The sequence below is a fragment of the Zootoca vivipara genome, chromosome 10 (genome assembly GCF_963506605.1).
Source record: "Zootoca vivipara chromosome 10, rZooViv1.1, whole genome shotgun sequence".
In the NCBI taxonomy this organism is placed as follows: domain Eukaryota; kingdom Metazoa; phylum Chordata; class Lepidosauria; order Squamata; family Lacertidae; genus Zootoca; species Zootoca vivipara.
The window spans coordinates 18,530,052-18,554,228 of NC_083285.1; the positions used below are offsets into that span (position 1 = coordinate 18,530,052).

A 24,177-nucleotide genomic window follows, 5' to 3' on the forward strand; every position below is an offset into this window, starting at 1 on the left:
TGAAATTAATAAAGATCAATCAGCTACTCTCTCCTTTTTTCATTACGGTACATCTTTTGAAGATAAGCTAAAGCATCCAATATGGATTGTTACACTGATGATTGATTAATGAAAGTAGAAGTGTTGCTTCTTCTTACTCCTTCCCTACCATATTCTTGCATTCTGTACCTGAAAATGATAATTTCAAGGAACACCGGATCCTAGGCTTGCACTGAACTTTCTTCACTCCCTTTCTCTGAGTTGGCTCTAACATAGTACCATTCTTTCTGGTTCCTAAACATTTGGAGCCCCTGCTAATTCTAACTCAAACGCTGCAATACTGAATACTGCTGCTACTCATATTTAACACTCGTACACAGTGTGCCAGGCATTAGGCCTACAGGCTGGTGTGTTTTCCTCTAAAACAGAGAAGGGACACACCCAGTACCACAATCAGGTCTGTATATCAAATAGGGGGGGGGGGTTAAAGGAAAACACATAGTAACCATATAATATTTAAGGAAACAAATTGCCTAAGTTCCGTATGCAATAGATCAAGGTGAAAGAGCTACAAAACAATCCAGTTGCCTGATTATCCAGTATTTTAACATTTGGTGTTGGCATCGAGGACTGATACAGTGTGTGTGTGTGTGTGTGTGTGTGTGTGTGTGTGTGTGTGTGTGTGTTTTAGCTTTGTGCAGGGTTGGAATGTGAAACTAGAATGCCTCTTGGAATTTGAAATATTTTTCCTGTTCTGTCAGATAACGTAGGCCAGAGATGGCTAAAACTGTGGTCCTCCAGCTCCTTTCATTCCTGACCTTTGGCCATGCTGGCTGGAGTGGGTGGGTGCTGGAGTCCAACAATATCTGGAGGGCTACAAGTTCCCCACCCCTGATAAGCATCCCAAAATTCAAGCTTTTATTTTAAAGGTTAACCTTGGCCATCACATATTTTCTAGAGCTTTAGTTTCAATCCTCGAAAACAGCCTGACAGCCGCAGAAAAATAGGGGTTGAGATCATGACTGTTTTAAATTTCCCCCCATTTACGGTACCTTATAAACTCAGCTCTATCTTCTAGATGTAAAGCCTTTGCTACACAGCCATCCAAAAGAATCACATTTCTCCTATTTAAATTTGTAAAATGTGCAACACAATAGCTGGACCGGCAGCTTAAATGCATAACCCAAAATGGCCCAATACATTTCATTATAGGATGAACAGGGCTAAAATAATTTATCTCCTTTGCAGGGGATTTAAACTTTAGGGAAGAGCAAAAATGTCCTGTTCAATGAAACTACCAAAAAAAAAAACCACAGGAAAAAAGATTACATGGACAATATTGGAGGGGCAAATACTTACTGGCGCACACTTTCAATCATGTTTTCCATTGCATTCTCCCAACAGTAAGCTTTGACTGATTGTATATTCTCAATCATTTCTGCAGTGAGTACAAGTCTCTCATTGATCTTTCCTGCTCTCTGATCTCTGTAAAACAGATTAGCCCAGTTATGTTTAGTACCTATCTGTATATTCTTGATACCATTGGAAACATGACATAGCCTGGGCGGAAATGAAGCTATTTTCTGAGTTTTTCAGGAAATGCATATAATTGCCAAAAGGACCCAACTCATCACCAGTTTGAACTAACCAGGGCATTAAATGGCTACTGACCTACAGGTTTTATAATTTGTGCATGATAATAAACCTAAATTATAACTATCTTCCAAGTTAAGGTAAAAAGATAGACTTGGCACATTTGCTTCCAGAAGAAGAAGAAGAAGAAGAGGAGGAGGAGGAGGAGGAGGAGGAGGAGGAGGAGGAGGAGGAGGAGTAGTAGTAGTTTGGATTTGATATCCCGCTTTATCACTACCCGAAGGAGTCTCAAAGCGGCTAACAATCTCGTTTCCCCTCCTCCCACACAACAGACACCCTGTGAGGTGGGTGGGGCTGAGAGACTTCAGAGAAGTGTGACTAGCCCACGGTCACCCAGCAGCTGCATGTGGAGGAGCGGAGACGCGAACCCAGTTCCCCAGATTACAAGTCTACCGCTCTTAACCACTACACCACACTGGTGAGATAAATCCAAAAAAACCTCAGAATTGCTTCATAGGAACAAGGAGACCCTCTCCAAATTTTAGAGCAATTTTTTGCTCTTCAACAGATTCACATTCAATACTATTTCTTTTCTTTTTAAAGTCCACAAGGTGTTCTAAGCTTCTATAGCTCAGATGGCCATTTGATTTTTCCACTCCATAACTGTCTCCATCACCAATAGTTTGACTGCATCGGGGGGGGGGGTGAGGTTCATAGCTCCCCCTCCCTCACCAGGACCAACCTCCCATATGTCTCATTCTGCAATGGCCATTTCACCTGGTCACTGTGCAAGTTCATTATGTAACATTATATAATAGCCCTTGAATTTGCATCTTTTCCTCTTCTCTCCCTGTTCCTTTTCCCCCCTAGAATAGCTACCTGCGTCAGTAAACTTTCTCTGGCATATAGATAAACCCAACCTCACAGATCAAGCACCTGTGTTGATTCGCAGCAAGAACTGAGAGTACATCTGTTCTTTGAAAAATAATAATTCACACCTGTTTCTGCTTGTAGCAGCTATTGCTCTCGTGTGTGTGTGTGTGTGTGTGTGTGTGTGTGTCCTGTACATATAAAAGGCAACCCCCAACATTCCATCTATGCACCTCTGTAACCCCCCCCCCCCAATATATAAGTAGATTATTATTGCCATTATGGAGAAAAGTGAGGCAATATAATCATGGGTAAAGTTGTGGTTTGTGCAAAATCTGCCCTCGATTCCTAATACTGTGATCCAGCCCTCATTGACAGGAGTTTTTGATAGTTTTTTGGGGATTTTGGCAGAGCTGATGATGCTTGACGACTCTTTGTTCTAGCTGGATCAACAGATGAAGGCTTTATGGCAGCAGAACTTGCTGGAGTTATCAGGAGACTGTGGAAAGACACTGGTGTTCAAGCTTGTTTCAACAGATCAGGCTTAATGACTCAACAGCGTACTACTTGAATGACTTGAAAAGCATAGCCCAGTCTAGACATTCCTCTTATTCCAGGCCTTTGCCTAATTGGGGTGTTACTTGTATTTGTTATTATGCTATATATTTTTGTGCCTTTATATTGTAAACTGCCCTGTGACCTTCAGATTAAGGGCAATATAGAAACCTAACGAATAAATATCTTAAGACATCATTGTATGTTGTAAACCAACATTGGTTTCATTGACAGAAGGATCATATGCAAATGTGTAAATCAATAGCTGAATGAATTAACAATCATTAATGCATATGAAAACTTTGGTTCCTCTAAAAACTGGACGTATGTTCATGCCTAGCTTTGGAATATTCCCCAATTTACAAGTATTAAAGATATTCCCTCCAAATGTAAGATCCAATATATGGTATAAACATATACAATATGAGAGCCCTGTTAATAGCAAATTGTTGACAGGTTTTATTCAGAATCTGTCATTAGCAAGCTTTTAAAACCCTTAGTATTTGAAAGAAATACCCGCAATTGCTTTGTCACCTGTATTTCATCATCATTCGCCCTAGCCAGGCTTGGAAAAGGGCAACAAGAATTAGGAAACCAAGTCCACAAAACGCCGAGGCCTGCAGCATCTCGCAGAGAAGTCCCATCAGCAGCAAGACTTGTAAAGGTGCAATCCACACAAAATGAGCTAAAGCTAAACCCTGGGGAGGAAAATCACAGCATTGCTCACTGGTAGCTTGCAAAGATAGTCACATGAAAGAAAACAGGCAAGGGGGGGGGGTGGAGAGTTCTAGGCTTTTTCCTAGTTCTTCCCCACATTCTCCTGAGTCTCCATCCCCATTCTCCAACCTCATGTCCATCACTGAACTGATTCCCTCAGGCAGGACAAGAGGTTGGACCAGGTTTATTTTCCCCAAATCTGGGCCTACTCTCTATCCCCCCTGTACTGAACCATATCCAGTCTTTGAGAAGGAGGTAAGGAGTCCTTCCCACACAGTTCCCAAGTCACACTATCTTGATCTGGCTCTTTCCGAACAAATGCATTCATAATTTCATTCACATATTACGTTTTGTGTTGAGGGAGCTCTGGCTGGAGTGGCCCTGACCTCACTACTGCCATGCGCCACCCTATCCTTGCAAACACAGTGCCACTCCACCCACACTAACATGCTGTTGCTGTTTTCCCTTAGCATGAAAAGAACAGCAGTCATCCCTATGCAATATGCCAGGCACAATGGTGGCTTCTGCCTTTCAAACTCATACTCTGTCAGGGCTGGCCTAAGGCATTTTGGTGCCTGAGGCAAATGACAAGATGGTGTGCACCTCCCGGTTCCATATACAGAAACCAGCTGGACTGGCGATAAAACCTTACTGAAACACTGATACAGCAATAGTGTTCTCCGCCCCACCTGAAGCAGCAGCCTCGTTTAGGTGAATCAAGACGTGCTGTGTAGCATACATAGTTTTGGTGCCCGAGGCAGTTTACCTCACTTTGTCTAATGATAGAGCTAGCCCTGTATCCAATTATTTCTGCCCATGGGGGCAGAATTAGGTACACTGCACTCCTGAGTAGTTTTGACTGTGTCTGTCAAACATCCTTGGGGGAATAGCAGTGAAGAACTGTTATGGCCTTGAGCGATAATTATCCACCCCTAGTCAAGTACGAAATTCACAGTGAAACAAGTACATATAGTGGTTGTTCGAGCAGTAAATCAGCGGTACATTGCCAGGCACACCCTTAGTCGGACCGGAGTGTGAAGGAATGTTGATGACAGAGTATGCCAAAGAAGATAACTGGCTGGGAACTGGCTATCACATATATTTCTCTGTATTTTGCTTTATAAGACACATCAGATAGCAGGGGGTGAGAGGTGGAATATAAGTATTTTAAACAAATAAATGAACCACTTGGATCCAGAAGAGTTGAGGCGCAAACCAAGCAGTGTGTGAGTAATATCTCTGTGCTAGCACACCTAATGCGGTGACATTTATCTTCTTCTGCTTTTTGTAATTAGCTCAAGCCACACAATTCACTAGAACTAATTCACCACACCCTCCAGTGATTCAAAGCACTTTAGAATGGCCTGGAATCTCAAAATACCCATCCTCTTGCAAAGAAATGCAACACAGTAAACATGATTATATTAGCACCAACATACTTCATCAAATTTGTTCAGATTGTTTGAAAGGAGGCTAACAAGTTGTCCTGTGCTTATATTGTCAAGGACTCTGCTTGATAATTTTAAGGTCTGCAAAACAAAAACAAAAAAGGATTTTAAAAAACAACAACAACAACCATCAAATACTCAGATGAAGCAGCACAAATACCATATAACACAGCTATTATCAACTAGATGTTAGTAAATGCCAATGGAATATTACTTCCTACACAGGAAAGCATTAATGTGTGAGCCTAGGCTTGTTTACTCAAAACTAAGTCCCACAGTATTGAAATGTGGTTTCCTGTTGTGTTTTATGAGTTCAGTCTGAGCTTATTTTATCTATCGCACTCTAATATATTCTGATACGATCACCATGCAAATACTGATCTTTTCCCCAATGCATCTACTGCTATTTCTAATTGCATTTACATAAGGCACAATATATGCCTGTTGTATTTGTCCATGGAGTTTTCTTGGCAGGGATACTGGAGTGGCTTGCCAGTTCCTTCTCCAGGTGGATCACGTTTAGTCAAAACTCTCCACTATGACCTGTCCATCTTGGGTGGCCCTGCATGGCATAGCTCATAGCTTCTCTGAGTTATTCAAGCCCCTTCATCATAACAAGGCATTGATCCATGAAGGGGAAGGACAGATTGTGAAGCTGAGGCTCCAATACTTTGGCCACCTCATGAGAAGAGAAGACTCCCTGGAAAATACCCTGATGTTGGGAAAGATGGAGGGCACTAGGAGAAGGGGCACTAGGAGATGGAGGGCACTAGGAGAAGGGGACGACAGAGGACGAGATGGTTGGACAGTGTTCTCGAAGCTACGAACATGAGTTTGACCAAACTGCGGGAGGCAGTGCAAGACAGGAGTGCCTGGCGTGCTATGGTCCATGGGGTCACGAAGAGTCGGACACGACTAAACGACTAAACAAAGGCACAATGTTGTATTATTCGCTTATACTGAGCTGATTCAGGTGCAACAGCCAGACCCTGTTTCGGCTGTCAGGTCTGAGCCTTAGACACTTAAGCATTTTCTACCCAAAATTGGAAACCCACTTCAAACCATTGTTTCCCATTCTGGTTTGGAAGGCATGCAATTACATTGCTGATTCCAATGTAATAAAAACATTTGGGGACAAGGAATCAAACACTATAGCAGTTTACCTGCTGCCTTGGTACCTCTAGTTTAACCACTAGGAAGTATATTCGTGGAGGGGCTGTCATTCAGTGGTTGTTATGCCCCCACAATATAAATCCACTTCTGAGGATCTGGTGGAAGATTATCTAGAGCCACCAGAAACTCAGGAGCAGCTCAGAAAAACAGCCAAGGAGAAGCCGGGACTGGCAAAAGTCCCTCCACACAGAAAGGAAGCTTGGCTTTTGAATTACAGGAGAATTACTCCCGAGCCCCCAGGAGGCAACAGTGCCTCAAGACAGGCGGACATCCTCACAGTCAGGAGGAATGTTTAGATTCTGAAGAGGACTCCTTGTGAGTTAAGGGCACTCAAGAGTAGGACCCTTCTCATCAAGAGTAGTCTCTGCAGAAACTAAGAGGTTGTGGCTGTTAAGTATAGTAACTTAAGTCACCAAAATTGTAAATGGTTGTATGCATTACTACTGTATGTGTTTATATTTGATTGGTTGGTAACTGAATTCTAGAGAAGTAGTTTTCATGTGATTGGCTGACATTGGTCACATTTGAGGTATCTAGTGAACGAGAGACTCCATTTTATGTGACACAAGATGACTTAGAATCCACTGTGAACACTGCTAAGTTGAATAGAGTGTTGGAGCACTTTTTTCTCTGCTTGTAAGAAAGGGAGTGAAGCTGCAGGAGAAGGTAAAAGTGGAAGACTCTCATAGCAGGTGCAAGGCACAGCCTAATTGAGATACAGAAGGCTAAGTGCTGAGCTCTGGAAAGAGAGGAAAATATAGTTGTTTGGAAGTTTGAAGAAGAGACTGTGAGCCCATGCTTGGAGAAGCATGTGTCTGTGAATATCATGTTTTAATTCATCAAAAAGTTTCTGCAATGTTAAAGTTTTTGAATATTAAAGTCTGCACATTGGTTTAATTTCCAAAAAAGGGTGTCAGTCATATGTATGATTTGAGCTTCCTAGCTGCATATTCGTTACTCTTAATTCAACAGTAGCTGAGTCCAGGGTGGAGTTCTGGTGGCTAAAAAGTCTCAATGGGAGGCTGGAACGCTGCTGAAACAATGTCTTGAGACCAGGTCTTATACCTGGGCCTGACTGTCAGCTTACATGGACCTGAAATTTGGCCTGCCCCTTGACCAGTCTTTCGCCTTTCGCCCCTGCCTAAACGTCTGCTGACCTGGACGTTGGCCTGCCCCTTGGGCTTGCCTCTCACCTTAGCCCTTGTTGGAACCAGTGTTTATCTGGAATTCTCACCATCCAGATAGCCAAGGAGGGTTGCAGATAAAATCCCTTCCCAGCCCTGTCAACGTGCAACTAGGGAACACTCATATTAAAGGTAGCATTTGGTAAACAACATCAGAAGCAGCCATCCCTCCCCTAGCACCAGGTATTATGCAAGGCTCCTGGTTGAGACAGGGGCAAAGCCAGGGAGGAAATCGGTGCATCCAATGAGAGCAAGGAGTGTGTGTACCTATGGATGGTCAGACCATTGCTGGTGTGGCGTGAACCATTCAGCAGAATTTTGCTGGTTATAACGCACTGAAATTCATCACAGATGCAATAAAATAGGAAACTAGTCTAAACTAAAATCTGGTATAATAGATTCAAAAAAACAGAATGTTCTGTTAACATAGGGTTGGTTTCCAGATCAAATAATCACATCTAGTATGAACTCAGCGCATGATTTATTTAGTTAGTTAAATGTGTGTACAGTATCTCTTTCCCAATCAAGGTCCACAAACTGCTGCGCAATAAATAACAAAAAAAACCCCAATAACATCAAGAAACAAACAACAAGGAAGCATATTAAAAACAAAAAAATAAATAATAAAAAACACCACATGCACATTACACAGCAGCCAGAAATGTTATAAACAGCATCTGAAAAGGTGTCTCTTTATACCATTGGACTGTTTCCACAATTGCAATGCGGGCCAACTATTAGGATCCAAGTCTTCCATGGATTTAATTGTGCTTACAGCTCATGTAAATAAAAGGCAAGTCCTACCTTTTTGTAGATTAAGCTAAACATTGCTATCCTTATTTGCATCCCGATGTGGTGGAGGCCAAATATAGCTGGGTGAAGCAGCAACATCCGCGCAACGAAGAGAAGGCAGAGTCCTATGGCTAAATAGTAAGCTATTGATCGTTCATGTAAATTGGACGGATCATAAGAAGCAATAATTCTCCCCAGCAAAAGAGGCTGCACAGATTTCGTTACTTCCTGTGGAAGGAGGGGGGAAGCGAAACGTTGATGTCAATAAAACTTGAAAACCCGCTGGCAGTCTTAATGTTAATATTTGTATAATTAAACTAAGGTTCTCATCCAATATAGCTTGTACATTGGGATTACATATCTTTTTTCAACACTGTGTGCAAAGCCTTGCTTCTGGTTGGCAAATGAATCCCCAAATCGCACCCTGCCAAATCTTTTAACAAAGACAACAATTTGTCAGTTAATTCTACCACAGTTATATGGTTGTTGGTTTTCATCTTCTTGTGGTTTGCGGTTCTTTCTCATTCATCTTTCTTTGCTGCATATGTGGGTGGGTGGGTGGTTCTGGGATAGACTTGCCTCAAGTGCTGGGTGCTGGGAGGGGGTGCTGAAGGGCAAATCTGCATGTGGCACCCAGTCTCCTTTCCAAAGTTAAAGCTAAGAGTTTGCCTTGAGACCTTGGTGTTTCCTTGAGACCTATCAGATCACAAGTGTCCTTTTGTATTCTGTCCTTTAAATGACCTGAGGCCAGTGGTATGCATCGATTTCTCATTATTTTGTGTAATCACTTCCAAATAGATCAATTGGCAGAGCTGCTATTCATACGGTGTTTTCAGAAATGGTCCGAAACTTAAACACTGAATTATATAGCTGATGTTTTAAGTACTCACATCCTTTTACATGATCACATATAATTTTACAAAAAAAGATACACAACAGACTTGTGTTGGACCAACACAGCAGTGTTTTTAGTATACAAAGAGTAATATTTATAAAAGAACAATTAAAAAGAGGCTTGGGCAGGTGTGTTTGAGCCCATTTAATTCTAGGATCAAGCACCAAAAATAATGATGACAGCTGTTTTTATATGTGTGTATGTAAGATTCAAGGGCAAGAATATCACAGTATTATTTCATATATCTTGAGATCCAAGAAACCTCTGTCATGGTCTGATATTTACAAATCATACCATTTGTGCAGCAGTGGGAATGCTACTATTTGCTAATGTTTGTTGTGTATATACCATATAGAGATAGCAAATACCTTTTCAGATTATTGTACCAAAGTGATTTATAGCACTTACGGGAATATTCAAGGAATGTCTACTGGTAACATATACTTTGCTTGCTGACCCTAAAGGGTGGGTGGGTGGGTGTCATGGAAATGATTCAGTATAGAATCACAGGTACAACAACTTCCTTGTTCGACTTATATTTTGGCAAGAAGAATCTCCACAGTGTGAGAATGTGAGCAGGCAGGCAAGTTAGACGACGATGCTACAGTCGGGCAAGTTTCTAACGCAGTGTATTTAGGTGCTTTGCAAAGGTACAGAGTCTGTACATTAAATGTATATTGCCTGTTTTCACACACTCCTTCGAAAACTGTTATACTTGGTATTCTTCATTCATTTAAACCATATCCCTCACTAGCCTGGCTGCAATGTGTCCTTGAAATCCAATACAGCTTTTTACTTGCATAGATGGAAGAGGTCTTTATAGTCCATTTTTGCCTTTGGCTCCACCCACCAATGCCATCTGATCCTTGGTCCAGAAGGGAATGTGACCCCCCCCCCCCCGGCTGAAAAAGATTATCCATTTCTCATTTAAACATAGCCCCATTATTGGTGCAACAGATCATGCTATTCAGAAGACAGTGGCATTGATGTGTTACGTCCTTACAAGAACGTAAGCTTGTTTTACCCAAGCTGTTGCATGCAGCATGAAAAATTACAAGGAAGGCATAGGGAAAACAGCAAGAATGAACAGACCAAAGAAACGGTGCAAGAACATTTTAAAAGGAGCAGGGAGGCCAAATGTTTCTTTCCTGCGCTTTCTGAAGTGAATGACAGGGAACTTCCACATATTTCAGCAGAGCAAAACAGGGGTGGGGAGTGGGGTGGATTAAACACCAGTTTCTAGCACTAGCTTTCCTCTTTTATGCTTGTCATGAGCATTGCATAGTACTGGAGTATCATGTTGCATAACACTGATTCACACACCTTGTTTTATTTGATAGACCATGATTTCTTAAGCAAATAGCAGTGTCGCAAGTAAACACATAATGAGTGTAATGACCTTTTTATGGCCCCAACATAGGATTTCCCCCCCCCCCCATTTAAAATTACATTTCATAGCAGAGTATTTTACACACATGCTTTCCACATGAAATCTTCGTACGCAACTACTGACAACTGCACTGTGGCATTCTCAAGTTTGGAACATTTCCAAATCTCTGGTTCAAAGGCCTCTGGAGTATTAGAGCAGCCGTTACTCTAGAGACAACTCCAGAAAAGAAGCATAAATAAAGTGAAATCTAGTTCCTCTGTTTCTTTATCAGTCCAGAAACAAAGCCCTAGACATCTACCTTCTCCCTATATGTGATGGGGGAGAAAGATAATGTCTTCTGTTTCTGCCTACAAGGTGCATTGATTCTGATCGTTTAGGACCCAAAACTTAAAACAGACTATTATCTAAAATTTCATCGAAACAAATGGTTTTATAGCCAAATAACAGGTGCAAGCCAAAGGCGATAACTCCTATTTTAAATCTAACGAAGTACTTCCACTAGTACATAATTTTTGCTTATGCAATGGCACTTCCCGTCCCTCTCCTATTCCAAATGTGTCCCCTGTCCCCTCCCCAAATCTGTTCCTTGAAGTGGGGAACCCCCAGAAAATATTTAGTGGGGTCCTTAGGGAGAGGAGTAGTATGGAAAGCTCCATTCCGCAGCCAGAGGTTCTTGCACTGGCAGAACTATTCTGTTGAATAGCACCCCACCGTTTTCAATAAGAAGTAATTGCACATGTGTTCTGGGATAGTGTTAACCAGGGTCGGGTATTAAGACCTTTAGAGGCCCCGCATATGTAATTCAAAATAAAAATGATGAGAACTCATAAAATAAAATTTCATTTTTTAAAAAATGAGACAAAACTATTGTGTGTATATGTGCATATAGCTCAGAAGGATACATCAATAATAAATCATAGATTTGATTGCAACACATGACAAGATCTGATTTCCTCACATTATTTTATGTTAGTAGAATGCTACCTGGTCTAGGTGAGAATAAGTAATAAAAAGCGAACAGGAAAATGGTAGAAGAGTCTGTAAGGAAGTCTAGGAAAGTTCTGGTTTTTTACCATGATGACTACTCCGGTGTTCTTTGAAAGATCAAATGTCATTTTTCTTCAAAAAAACATTTCTCAGCTTTTGGATAATCCAGCACTGGTGTTAATATACTATTCCATTGGGGGGTAAGAATGGAATAATTCTTCCTTAAGTAAAGACCGGACACACCAGTGAAAATGATGAATCTCTAGATCTCACCCAGTTATCTTAAAATTATACTCTAGTGGCCATGGTGTGCCATCTTGGGTGTTGATAAAGTTGAAGTGGCTAGAAAGCTCTCACTTCTGACTTAATGACCATTATTTACTTTTCTTTAAAAAATTCTGACTGGTTGGCTTAGGAATGTTAAATGTGGCTTTATATTTCTTACATTATTATTATTATTATTTTAAAAAAGAACTTTCTGATTTGGCCTCTTTGGTGAAATAAATAATTTTTTTATTAACATCGTTTCCCATGCCTGTTTTTGTGTTATTTAGAATGTGTGTTACTTAGGAAATGCATGCTAACGCACAGATATGTTTTAACAGGGTAATATATGTAGGTTCCAGTGGTTGTTTTTTTAAATTGGCTCCAATTCAATCAAACATGATTCCTGTAGGATTTTTAAAAATCCTGAAAGGCATTATTTCCTTGCTCTTTAAAGCGTCCCAGGCACAGGATAAAATGATGCAGGATTGCAACCCAACAAGCAAATTGGAATAAGGTAAATTCTTACCCCTAAATATAGTATTATTCCGTAGAACATAAATTTCCAGAAAAAACATCTTCTGAGAGCATTGATGAGTCTGGGTTTTTTCTTTGAAGCCAGCTCTCTGTCCCATTCTCTGGTGGGGAGAAAATACCATTAAGTTGTGTGACCAAATACACAGCACTGTGACTCTAGCATAGTTCAGCTCACCCAAGTATATCCAAGGAGATTTAGCTAGGTGACTGAAGAAATGAAGGCTTTGCAAAGACCCCAAAGATCTGATGCTCAATTACTTGTTAGCTCAATAAAAGTTCAAGTGTAGTTCAGCCACATATTTGGCAGACCTAAATACCTAGCTATACATCATCCTGCAGGGAGTTAATTCATTAAAAAGGTCACGTTGTATGTTTTAAAGAAACCTGTTGTACTCCTCGAGACTGATACACAAATAATAGGCAAATAAAGGCTTTGAATCCCCTCCAGTCTCCAGAAGTAAAAAGACAAAGACAAACTATTCTAAAGTATTCTATTTTGTGACTTTTTCAATGTGCTGAATATAAAGCATGTCAGCTACCGCTGAACATACTTTTTGATAGTATAATTTAACTATCCATTAGTCAGAGGAAATGCCCAAAAAAAGATTTAGCTTTGGCTGCAAACTTGAGCACAGTGAAGATCATCTCACTGAAATAAATAACCTTGGATGGGACAACTGTACCAGGTTTTGTCCAGTATAAGGAACCATTTGAGATCCAACAACCCAGTTCCAACTTCAATCATCACTCAAAAACTCAGCTGCAACTCAACCATCTATCTCTGCCCTGAGGTGCCAATATTCCCATACTTGCTGGATCTGTTCCCATAACTCCATCCAAGTAACTCCCCTTTCTTCCCACTACTATGGACACCCTTGGACCCAGGCCAGTGCAAGAGAGCAGAGCAGCTGCATCCTAGGCCTCAGGGGGTTAAGCTGGTAGGAGGGACCTGCCAGGGACCAGCTGTTGTTTGTTTGTTTGTTTGTTTGTATGTTTAAGTTTATAACTTTACTCTAGCAAGACTCCCTCAGACAAACCCTGCACAGACCTGCTTGGGCCTATGAAACCATCCTTCCATCCTTTATCATATCATGACACCACTGGTCACTACCCTCAGCCATCTTTCTGCTGTCACTGACTCCTCCTAGGATGGAGAACAAAAGCCAAGCATCTCTGTGTATGAGCTTTTTGTTGTTGCTGCTGTTAATTATGGAAGCTGGACAGAGAGACTTGACTCCAACTTCTCCTAAAAACCTAAATGGAAAACAAGATATGTAGGTGTGTTCATGACATCAGTCCTTCCACCCTATGCTCAGGTTGTATATCTTCAATCTAAGAGCTTCCCCCTTTCTTAAATAATTACATTTACATTATTTAAATGATTACATTTACATCATTTAAATAATTTGCAAGTCCCTAAGCTTTCATTAGAAGACAAGCTTAAATGAAGAATGACTATTTTTCCTCAGGATGTAGTCAATCCAATTAAATCCCTAAAAAAACATTTTTACCAGTGTCAGATAGCTGAAATATATGAAGTCCTGGGACCATTCTTTGGTACCAGACTGTTTAATTACTGTGTGGGAAACAAAACAAAATCTCCAAATGAAGCCAGTGTTATTTCATTTATGCTGAAATGGAGTCTTATCATCCCATACCTTTATTGAATGACATTATAAACAGTTCTATTTGAATCTATCAAGCGTAGGAATCTAATGAGGAATATGCAAAAAGCAAATGATATTATAGATCATTCTAAGATTATTAAGACTTCAACAGAAGTTCTATTATTTTGAGATGGTGATAGTTTTCAGTTGGGCAGAATGATCCTCTATGACTATATTTAGAGTGTTGGAAACATTTAATGTAGGGAGAGATTTTAGATTATGGATTCAATAATGTATTTGTTGTCATACCAGCCCAGAGCAGCTGCTAGGACAAACTGGGGTGGGGTGGGGTGGGGAATGGAAGAAAATGTTTGAGTGACTCTGGCTGGAACACATCTTAGTATGAAATTATCCGCTACACAGAAACTCCTTTTTGAAAAGGGGCGTGCATATAGTATTACAGTGGTACCTTTACTTACGAACTTAATTCATTCTGGAGGTCAATTCTTAACCTGAAACTGTTTTTAACTGGAGGCGTGCTTTCCCTAATGGGACCTCTTGCTGCCAGTGCACCGCCAACACACAATTTCAGTTCTCATCCTGGGGCAAAGTTCTCAACTGGAGGTAACTCTTCCAGGTTAGCGAAGTTTGTAACCTGAAGCGTTTGTAACCTGAGGCATTTGTAACTCGAGGTACCACTGTACTTTATCTATAGTACAGTAATACTTCAATATAGCATTATGAAGCTGCATAAATCTATTGGCTTAAAGTGTAAGCCTCTCAGGAAAGTTGCTCTTTGTTTTTAATTGGAACAAGCTTTATTTCCAATACCTTGCAAAGCTTTACTTTGGGTTGATACCGGTACAACAAATGAGCCCAAAGTTAATACCCAAACAGGTATGAATTTCTGGGAATAAATACTAGAATGGATGGACTCTAAATAAAACACCACTGGCACAAGTTACTAAAGAGTTTTCAGATGTAAGTTTTCTTTTGAAAGAAATTTAATATATCGGTTGCACGCCAGTCAGGCCTGATTTAGTATAAGGAAGCTTCATATGTTCCTATTGTGTTTAGATTTCAAGATCTTGTGCATCACAATAATGTTTTTGCTTGTGTGAAGATCATTTTGAGAAATTGCATAGAAATCACCTCCATGATATGAATATCTTCAAGCTAGACATTGAACACTTAAACATGGAAGAACTCTACTACGACATGAGAAATTAGCAGAGAACAATGAGGCAATTTTTCACAATGATATATAAGATGATAAACTAATATCCAGATTAGTAAGGACTAATAAAATTAGTATGGATTACTAGACAGACCTACAATCTAAAGCCTAGATAAAGAATGCTAGATAAAGAAGATTACTACACATCTTCTGCTAAAGTACTTTTAACATTCACTTATCAGAACATAAGAAAAAAAACATGAAATTCTATTGTTTGCCTTATAAAAAAATTAGAATAATGTTAATACATACCTTTCCAATTTCTCAGAAAGGTTATCTGCAGAATCTGTGGCAGGGATTTGATAAATGTCTGATAATTCCAGGCGTTGTCTGTAACCCTTTCTCAAAATCGGTTTTGTCCACCTAATAAATAATAATGTTTTTCTCAGATTAATATCGAGGTATATAAAACACATAATGGGACCCAGGTGGCGCTGTGGGTTAAACCACAGAGTCTAGGGCTTGCTGATCAGAAGGTCAGCGGTTCGAATCCCTGCAACACATACACCTGGGGGAAAAAGCACACACCCAAATACCTAGTGTTCCAAGTGTCCAAGGGACGTTAGGCTTTCTCAAGCCATTTGACAAACCACTTTTGAAACCAAGATTTTCAAAAACAGAATTTGACATGGTATTGTGGGGTTTATTCTTCAACCAATGAAAAGTAAAAGTCTAGCTGGATACACCCAAGCACAAGCTGTGGTCACTCAAAAACTATTATTTGGAGGATAGCCATAATTTATTATAAAGCATAATATATAATACAATAGTGTTGCATGCCACCCCAAAGATTCCAGAAGTTCCAGGCGCTTACTCAGGTTTTTGTTTCCTTGGAATGAGGGACAGCAGAGACTGTGGTGTCTCTATTATATGCGGTTATTTACACATATATACAACTTGAACCTACGATGGAGGGGTTCACAGCATTAACACCTCAAGAGTTCTTGCTTCTCCCATAGTCAAAACGGTTGCATGGTTCTTTGTGTGTATGCCCATTTCCCATTAAACAAGGCACAAAGTACATTCACACACCCAGAGAACTACACTATGTTGTCTTCTTAACCTGGCATACTCTTTTTTGGAATAATTAAAAACTAAAGCTTTTAAAACTTCTCTGCATTAATGCAGACCGTAAAGGGACAGATTTTAAACGTAACGATCAGATATTGCTCCATTTTATGCATAGATGGAACGACAAGCATAAGAAGCCTCACTTTTTAAGAGAGTAACAAAAATGCAAAGAGCTGCAGGGATTAACCCAAAATCCAACATAATGTAGATCAGCCCCAAGCCTTCCAAGCCTGGAACTAAGCAGTGCGGTGTCCCTTTGAGGTACCACACAACTGGGGGGAAATGGTGATCTCCTAACCACATCCAGCTCACAACTGAGGAAGGAGAGAGCTGAAGTTCATCTCACTTAGTTGCAGGTAGTGCAAGCTCCAAAAAAAGAATCCCATGAAGTTTAGTTTACCCCTCACAGAACTAGAGTTCCATGCACCACAAGTATGAAATGTTATAAATGAATAAATTCATGAGAACAAACATCTTTAAAGCAAATTGATGTTTGACGTTTTATTATGTATTATAGTGTGGGTGTGACCCTTCTTCATAAATGTAAACAATTTCCTGTTTCACATCAAAAACCACATTCACAGCATTTGGCATTTACAAAACGGCTAAATTAAAAAGAAAGCATTAAAGGTTTCTGCAAATAGTGCAATATGCAGAAATATTTCACTTTCGAATTAAAGACATGGACCTCCATGATCCTGATTGTTTGGTGACTGAAAATCATTTAAACTTTCAACAACATGCTGGAAATGTCATAAATCATGTTTGCCTATTTCGTACCGTGTATATTTTGGGGAAACAGTCTCTGGTGAGTTGTTACTGCCTCTACCTTTGTTTTCCTTTTCATTAGAATGTAACTAGGCATTGTGCCAGTTTGAAGAAGAAATTAGAATGACTGGTGTGCTGAGCGGCTCTTGCTTCAACCAAAGGATGGGAAAGTACTGTGCGAAACCCAAAAGGGTATTCAAGAATCAACTGCAGCGCCCTTTCACCCAAGGCTGCATTTGAACATGCAGACTGATGAAGAACTGCAAGCCAAGCTAACCTGCAGGCTTTGCACTAAATAATAATGAGACGCTGCACTGTCCCCATTATGATATCCCAACTGGTTTGGGCAGGAGTAGCTGGTGGAGTTCTGTACCAAATTCTTTTTGATTAAAGTGAAGCAGGTTTCCATTTTTATTTTTGTACTGCAACATGCTACTATATAAAACTCATAATTGTGTTATTTGCACGCTAGCAAAATAAGCCGTTTGTTGCTGAAATAACATTGGACAGAAACTGAGCCACTCCTGTTCCATACGGGAAAAGATTCATTCTTCTTCCACCTTGGGATCAAAATGGACCAGGGACTGTTGATTTGAACAACTTGGAATGCTTCTGTATACAGTCCCTGAACAGATATTCTCCACTGACTTCCCACATATCTGTTATCTCTCTGTACACAAGTTGATAATTTAACTATACAGTTTCCTCATAAGAGTCCACTTTTTCCATTTAATAATTCACCTTTTAGTTAACCTTCTCTGCCTCTTCATCATCATCAGGGTAGCTTCCTTATTTTCCCCGGCATAGTGTGTGTTTTCATTACCTTGCGTTTTCCCATTTTTAGGAACCTGCCTTATGTTTTCCGATAGCAGTTTCCCACTTCTGAATATGTATGGCATTTTATGCTTGCAAATTGTGGCTAAATGCCTTCTTCCACAATGGAAGTGACTTTTGAGGGGCCACCTGAAGCTTATGTTGTTTGGTAGCTTGTAGTTTGGTTACAGATTCTATCTGGGCTTCAGCATTCAAAATTCGCCAGGCACATTTGCACCTGGCTATCTGTCACTTGTGACGAAGTGAAGATGCCCAGGCACCAGGATGGCACCTGACATCTCCACCCTCTGGAGGTGCATGCCTCGAGAGCCTTGGATCTTAACTGTTTTCACAGGCTAGCAACACATCCTGTAGAATTCTATCCATTACAGTACATTTTATCTGCACAATCAGAGTGCATTTCAGGAACTGACAAGTCATTTTGAAAAATACGACTGGCCCCAAAATGGCAACTAGGCATTCTGTTTTAGCAACTGTAACCCTAGTTTAAGGAGCCATTTGGCACCCAGTTTATATACCTGAGTTTCTAACACTGCTGAGCTTTTAGATGTAAATGCTACTTCCATAGATGTTTCCAATTCTATACTTCTGGTCCATGTCAGGTGCCATTTTGCAGGTCTCACTATTCACAAACTTTCACTGGGGGGTGAGGAATACGAGCCTAGCAAATAAGTCTATGAATGAGGACCATTGAACCACAGAATATTCAAGTTGCCAGTCAAATCTGGTGGGAAGAGGATATGAATTAAGAGAGAGGAAATTGGTCAGCTTGAGTCCCTAACAACTTATAGCAGAGGAGAGCAGACTTTAAGTTTATAGGATCTACTACATTTTTCTAGGACACTAACAGCAAAAGGCATCCATTATAGAACATGGTGCCCCTAGTACCAGCTGAATGCCAGGATATATTTTTAGAACTAGAACACTCACATCTTTTCCTTATTACCTCAAGCTTTCTTAATTTCAGCAGTCTAATTTAACAGGTGAGTCATTTCATTATTACTGTACTAATGTTAAATAATTGGAGGTCAGAAACCCTTATTAATCTACTGCAGGCTTCCTCAAACTCGGCCCTCCAGATGTTTTTTGCCTACAACTCCCATGATCCCTAGCTAGCAGGACCAGTGGTCAGGGATGATGGGAATTGTAGTCTCAAACACCTGGAGGGCCAAGTTTGAGGAAGCTTGATCTACTGCAAATCATCCAGAGATGCACCAATACATTCCAATCTACTGGCCAGGTCCTGATGTTGAGCCTGCAACATTCTATACACATCATAGCAAAGGAATATTTCATGAAAGATAATCCTCCGAGTACCCCGAGCATACTAATCCGTTCCTGCTCCAGAGGTTGGGGGTATACTACAACAAATATGAAGTGCTTCCAAGCATGAAAAACACCATATAAATCAGGTGTGAGCAGCCTGTGTCATGGCAGATGTTGCTGGACATCATCCCTGACCACCAGCCAAGCTGTCCAAGACTGATGGAAGTTAGAATCCAACAACATTTGAAGGGCCATAGGTTAACCACCCAATATAAACATTAAGCATTACTAGCAAGTTGTAACACTTTGCTCCCCTCTCAGTTTGTTGTATGCTGGTCTGGTGCCAAAGCCCAGCAGCAAGGCAGGTCAGGGGTTCCAGGACCATGGATAGCTCCATGAGAACAACTTGCTCCAACAGAGTTTTGAGAGCAGGAGGAGGCCTTCCCAACGTCTGCCTCCAGACTAACTCGTGTAGACTCCTTCAGACTTCCTCTTGTTGGCTGGACCCCCTTCTGGAGAACTCGAGGTTTTTAAAGGACCAACCCTCTTGCCTGGAGAGGGGCACTCTTCCATTCCATAGCCTGGTGACCAATAAGATACTGTGAGAAGAATTCGGATCCTCAGGAGAAGATGCAGGTGAGAACCCTGGCTTTGGACATTTAGAGCCCAGTGGTGGGGTGGGAGGTTCTCTGGTGGCTCCTGACAGCCTCAGGCACAGTGATCTCCAGATGTTCAGCATCCTTGAGCATTATGTAATGTGATGGTGTAAGTCAATTATAAACCTAGTTTGCAGCATAATTAAATAAGGAGATTATATGGTGAGCCTTGGTGAGATAGATCAAAACCAGCTCGATATCATTTTATAAATTTCCAATTTTTATAACTGATAGTCCTTGGCTCCTTGTGAAGGATGGATAGGATATAAATGCAATAAATAAATAAAATATCAAGAGGCTCTCTGCTCCTGTACCATGGGGAAATCAAATTGTTAAACAAGGAAAAAATGCACTAAATTAGCACATACTTCCATGTTACTGACTGACATTTAAAGGAACCCTTTTCTGGAGGAACCTTTAGAGCTGTCATAGTCTTGCCAGTCACGACGGATGTTATTACAAGCACATACTCAAGAGAGCTCAGCAGGGAACAAGGGTGTTATATAGGTAAAAGAAGGAAAACAAGTTCCACCTCTTCTTTTCAATGCCTGGTAACAAAATACACCTCACAAGAATGATACAAGGCTCTCACGTACATGGGATATTGTCCATAGCTGCCAAGTTATCCCTTTTTTTAAGGGATTTTCCATTATGCTGAATAGGCTTCCTCGCGAGAAAAGGGAAAACTTGGCAGCTATGATATTGTCTTAACTTTACTTTGATTTGTTTAATAGCTGCAAGGGTGTTTTCTCTCTCTCTCCCTTTAAAAGCATTTCCTCTCTTTGCCGCTGTCTTTGGAGTTGTTGGTTTTAAGTCCTGTTCAGCCTCCTGCATTATTCATAGCTGTCAAGTTTTCCCTTTTCTCGCGAGGAAGCCTATTCAGCATAAGGGAATTTCCCTTTAAAAAAGGGAGAACTTGACAGCTATGATTATAACTTCTACAAGGGAAACTTATTTCACGTGCAGATCTTTCCTGCTCCTATAGGTTTTAATCACGGCTTTCGTAAGTTTCCCATCACAGCAGGGACAATCCCTCTCCCCACATTTAAATGCCCAGTGTTCCAATAATCACTACTAAGAAACTTCACATACTTGACATAAATAGCTGCCAGAGATCTATTCCAGCATGCGAATAATGAGTCATCCGACAGGTAGTATAGCCAGCCTTCCGGCTTCCCTCTTCTTCAGGTACATGAAGGTGCCTGCTATAGAAATTGGCATGGCAAGAACATTATTGTGGCCCATCTTGATTATGGAACTTGATCCTTGGCAAATGCTGCAAGGTGTTCCTAGGCAGTGTCTCTCACTGGTAATTTCAGAGATATGCTGAGTAATTGCAACAACCTTTGGACTTTTTGAGGAAACTACAATCTGTGCTCTAAACTGGAAGTGGGGGAGGGAGAAGGAGAAAGGTTTTCTACTTCCTTGCAGAGCATTTTCTGCCCATCTTACCTTTTTTAACATCTGTCTGCAAGGAAACTAGTCAGCACTAGTTCTGGCCCTTCCTCAAGCTACTAGGGTGATGCTATGGAGAGCCAACAAACACCTCACACAGAGCCTGCGCAGTGGCGCACTGTCTCGCCAGAGTGGTACATGCGCTGGTTATCTGCTGCTTGGACTACTGCAGTGCACTCTACCTGGGGCTACCTTTGAAGGTGACTCAGAAACTACAATCAATCCAGAATACAGCATCTACACTGGTGACTGGGAGTGACAAGGACCATATAACACCAGTCCTAAAAGATATTCACTGGCTCCCAGTACATTTCCGAGCACAGTATAAAGTTTTGGTGCTGACCTTGGCTCTGTATACCTGAAGGAGCGTCTCCACCCCCATCGTTCAGCCTGGACACAGAAATCCAGCTGCGAGGGCCTTCTGGTGGTCCCCTCACTGCGAGAAGTGATGGTGTGAGAGGGGTAAAATACTGTTGTGTTTGTGTTAATCATTGCACTAGCACAAGCATTTAGTTGAATACCACCGTATAACTTTAGGCAGCGACCTTGACAGTCATGGAAAATCAGCCAGTTCAGTGCAAACAGTATCCCTGAAAGATGGTCACCCAGCCTCTGCTTAAACTTCCAGAAAAGGAGAGGTCACTATGGTAGCTCCTGAGGCAGCTTGTTCAACTGCTCTTGCTATTGGAATGTTGCCTTTTTTTGTGTTTTGTTGAAATCTGCTTCTTATTCAAAAACCATATTGTGATTATCCCATATTTCTCTGCCACAGACAAGGGATTAACGAAAATGCTGTTCATTTACATAAGTCACCTGCAGACTTTTTGAGTGCTTCCTGAAAGCTCTGCTTGTGGCACATTATGGGTCAGATTGGAACAGGATGTTCCGGGAAATGATTTGGGTGGGTGGCCAGCGATGGATTGAACTAGATGGCATTTTGGTTGATTGCAGCTGTACGATTCTGTGAAATGGATACACGAGATAACTATCTGTTTAGGAGAACAGAAGCTGTTACTCTGCATCCTGGCTGCCAGCACCCTCACTCTTTCTTGAGCACTCGTTTCATTCAGATTCTAAAAACTAATGTTGTGTTTTATAAAGGTAAAGGTAAAGGGACCCCTGGCCATTAGGTCCAGTCGTGACCGACTCTGGGGTTGCGCGCTCATCTCGCATTATTGGCCGAGGGAGCCGGCGTACAGCTTCCAGGTCATGTGGCCAGCATGGCAAAGCCGCTTCTGGCAAACCAGAGCAGCACATGGAAACGGCTGTTTACCTTCCCGCTGTAGCGGTTCCTATTTATCTACTTGCATTTTGACGTGCTTTCGAACTGCTGGGTTGGCAGGAGCTGGGACCAAGCAATGGGAGCTCACCCCGTCACAGGGATTCGAACCGCTGACCTTCTGATCAGCAAGCCCTAGGCTCAGTGGTTTAACCGCAGCGCCACCTGGGTCCCCTGTTGTGTTTTATAGTAGTAATTAAATTTAACACCGAAGTGCTTGTAAGACAAAACCTTTGAGTAATAGGCCAGTGAAAAGGTGATAAAATAAATGCAAATATATGCATCATTTGTTATCTGTATTTTCTCTCTCCAAAGTTGTGCCAGCTCTCAAGTGTTATTTGGAAATGAAAATCTTTAGCTATAATAATAAAAATAACTATGTGTTTTCATGGAGCAATATTCAGTGTTCAGTTTGAAACACAAGGACCCTAACCTTAATAAGAGTCATTCAGCAGAAAAGACTAGGCATTATTTATCGTTCTTTTTATTTTGGTTAGTGTCTAGAGAATCTAAATGTATTACTATGTAAGCAATTCAGTCTCTTCAGAAGAATGCTCATTTCTCAGTAGTAATGAAGAACCTGATTTCATAAGCTAAATGAAATGGATATTTCAAAATATTGTAATATTTACTTGATCTCTTTGCATAAAATACGCTAAACAAGATAGAGGAATGGCAGCCCATAAACTTTCATAGAACGGGCATACACATGAAAGTTCCATAGCATTTAACTACTTTTACCTCCAAGTAGTTGTCATTATTTAAAGCATTGTAGGAAAGGCACAACACTTCTGGTAGAATGTCACACCTCTGCTTATCTAAATACCTACATAAAACATTTCTAACATCCATAGCTACATTTCAGAGCTAAAGTAGCATTAAAAGTAGCTATATTTATTTTGGTTGCATCCTTGATCATTTTCAAGCAGGTCTATGTAAAAATTCATATTGCTTGTTGGTTACAAAAATGAGGATCTGTAACTCTGTGGTGGGACACATGCTTTGCAAGTATATTGGCACTGGCGGAGGAAGTGGTGCAGTAGGTGCAGTCCGCCCCGGGTGTCATCCCTGAGGGGGGATGAAATTGCCGTGCCGCCCCCTGGGATGCCAGCTGTGGGCAGCGCCCCTCTGGGACGATCCCCCCCCCATGTGGCTAGCCCCACCCCTGGGTGCCAGAGCAGCTAGCTCTGCCTCTGTATATTGGTCCTGGTTCAAAATCCCCAGTATTTCCAGTTAGAGGATTTCAGATAGCAGAGGCTTTGGTGAGCTACTGCCTATATTATATTGGCTTAGTCCAGATGTGGTTGGACTATAACCCCATCAAACTCAGGAATAATGGCAAATAGTCATAGACAATAGAGTTTGTGGTTGAACATCAGAGGACTCATTTGGCTTTCGTGAAAATGATGTTTATGCTTGTGTACTTTATAAGCAAAGAATTCTGTCTTCAGATCTGTAAGCAAAGAATTTTACTGCCACTAGCTAGCTGAAAAGCATAATGATAACGAATACTTTTATCACTGGATTCTTGCTTGCTTGCTTGCTTGCTCCCTAGAGATATTTAGCTTTGCAGCTTACCTAGAAATTTTGGCACAATTAATTCAAGCAGTCCCTCAATGA

The 24,177-nt window shown here is 41.0% G+C and overlaps 1 protein-coding gene across 4 annotated transcripts in view; it reads right to left on the reverse strand.

Moving 5' to 3' along the window:
• Positions 1–24,177, reverse strand: part of CFTR (CF transmembrane conductance regulator) — a 98,911-nt gene that overhangs the window by 64,857 nt on the left and 9,877 nt on the right. For 3 of the 4 annotated variants that reach the window (XM_060279579.1, XM_060279580.1, XM_035127373.2), the window contains exons 2-7: positions 15,481–15,591; positions 12,377–12,485; positions 8,324–8,539; positions 5,154–5,243; positions 3,532–3,695; positions 1,339–1,464 (exon numbers count right to left, since the gene is read on the reverse strand). In XM_060279579.1, the coding sequence (XP_060135562.1) occupies positions 1,339–1,464; positions 3,532–3,695; positions 5,154–5,243; positions 8,324–8,539; positions 12,377–12,485; positions 15,481–15,591 (816 nt within the window). Of the gene's footprint in view, positions 1–1,338; positions 1,465–3,513; positions 3,696–5,153; positions 5,244–8,323; positions 8,540–12,376; positions 12,486–15,480; positions 15,592–24,177 lie in introns of those variants that run through there. The other variant, XM_035127374.2, reaches the window with a different exon arrangement.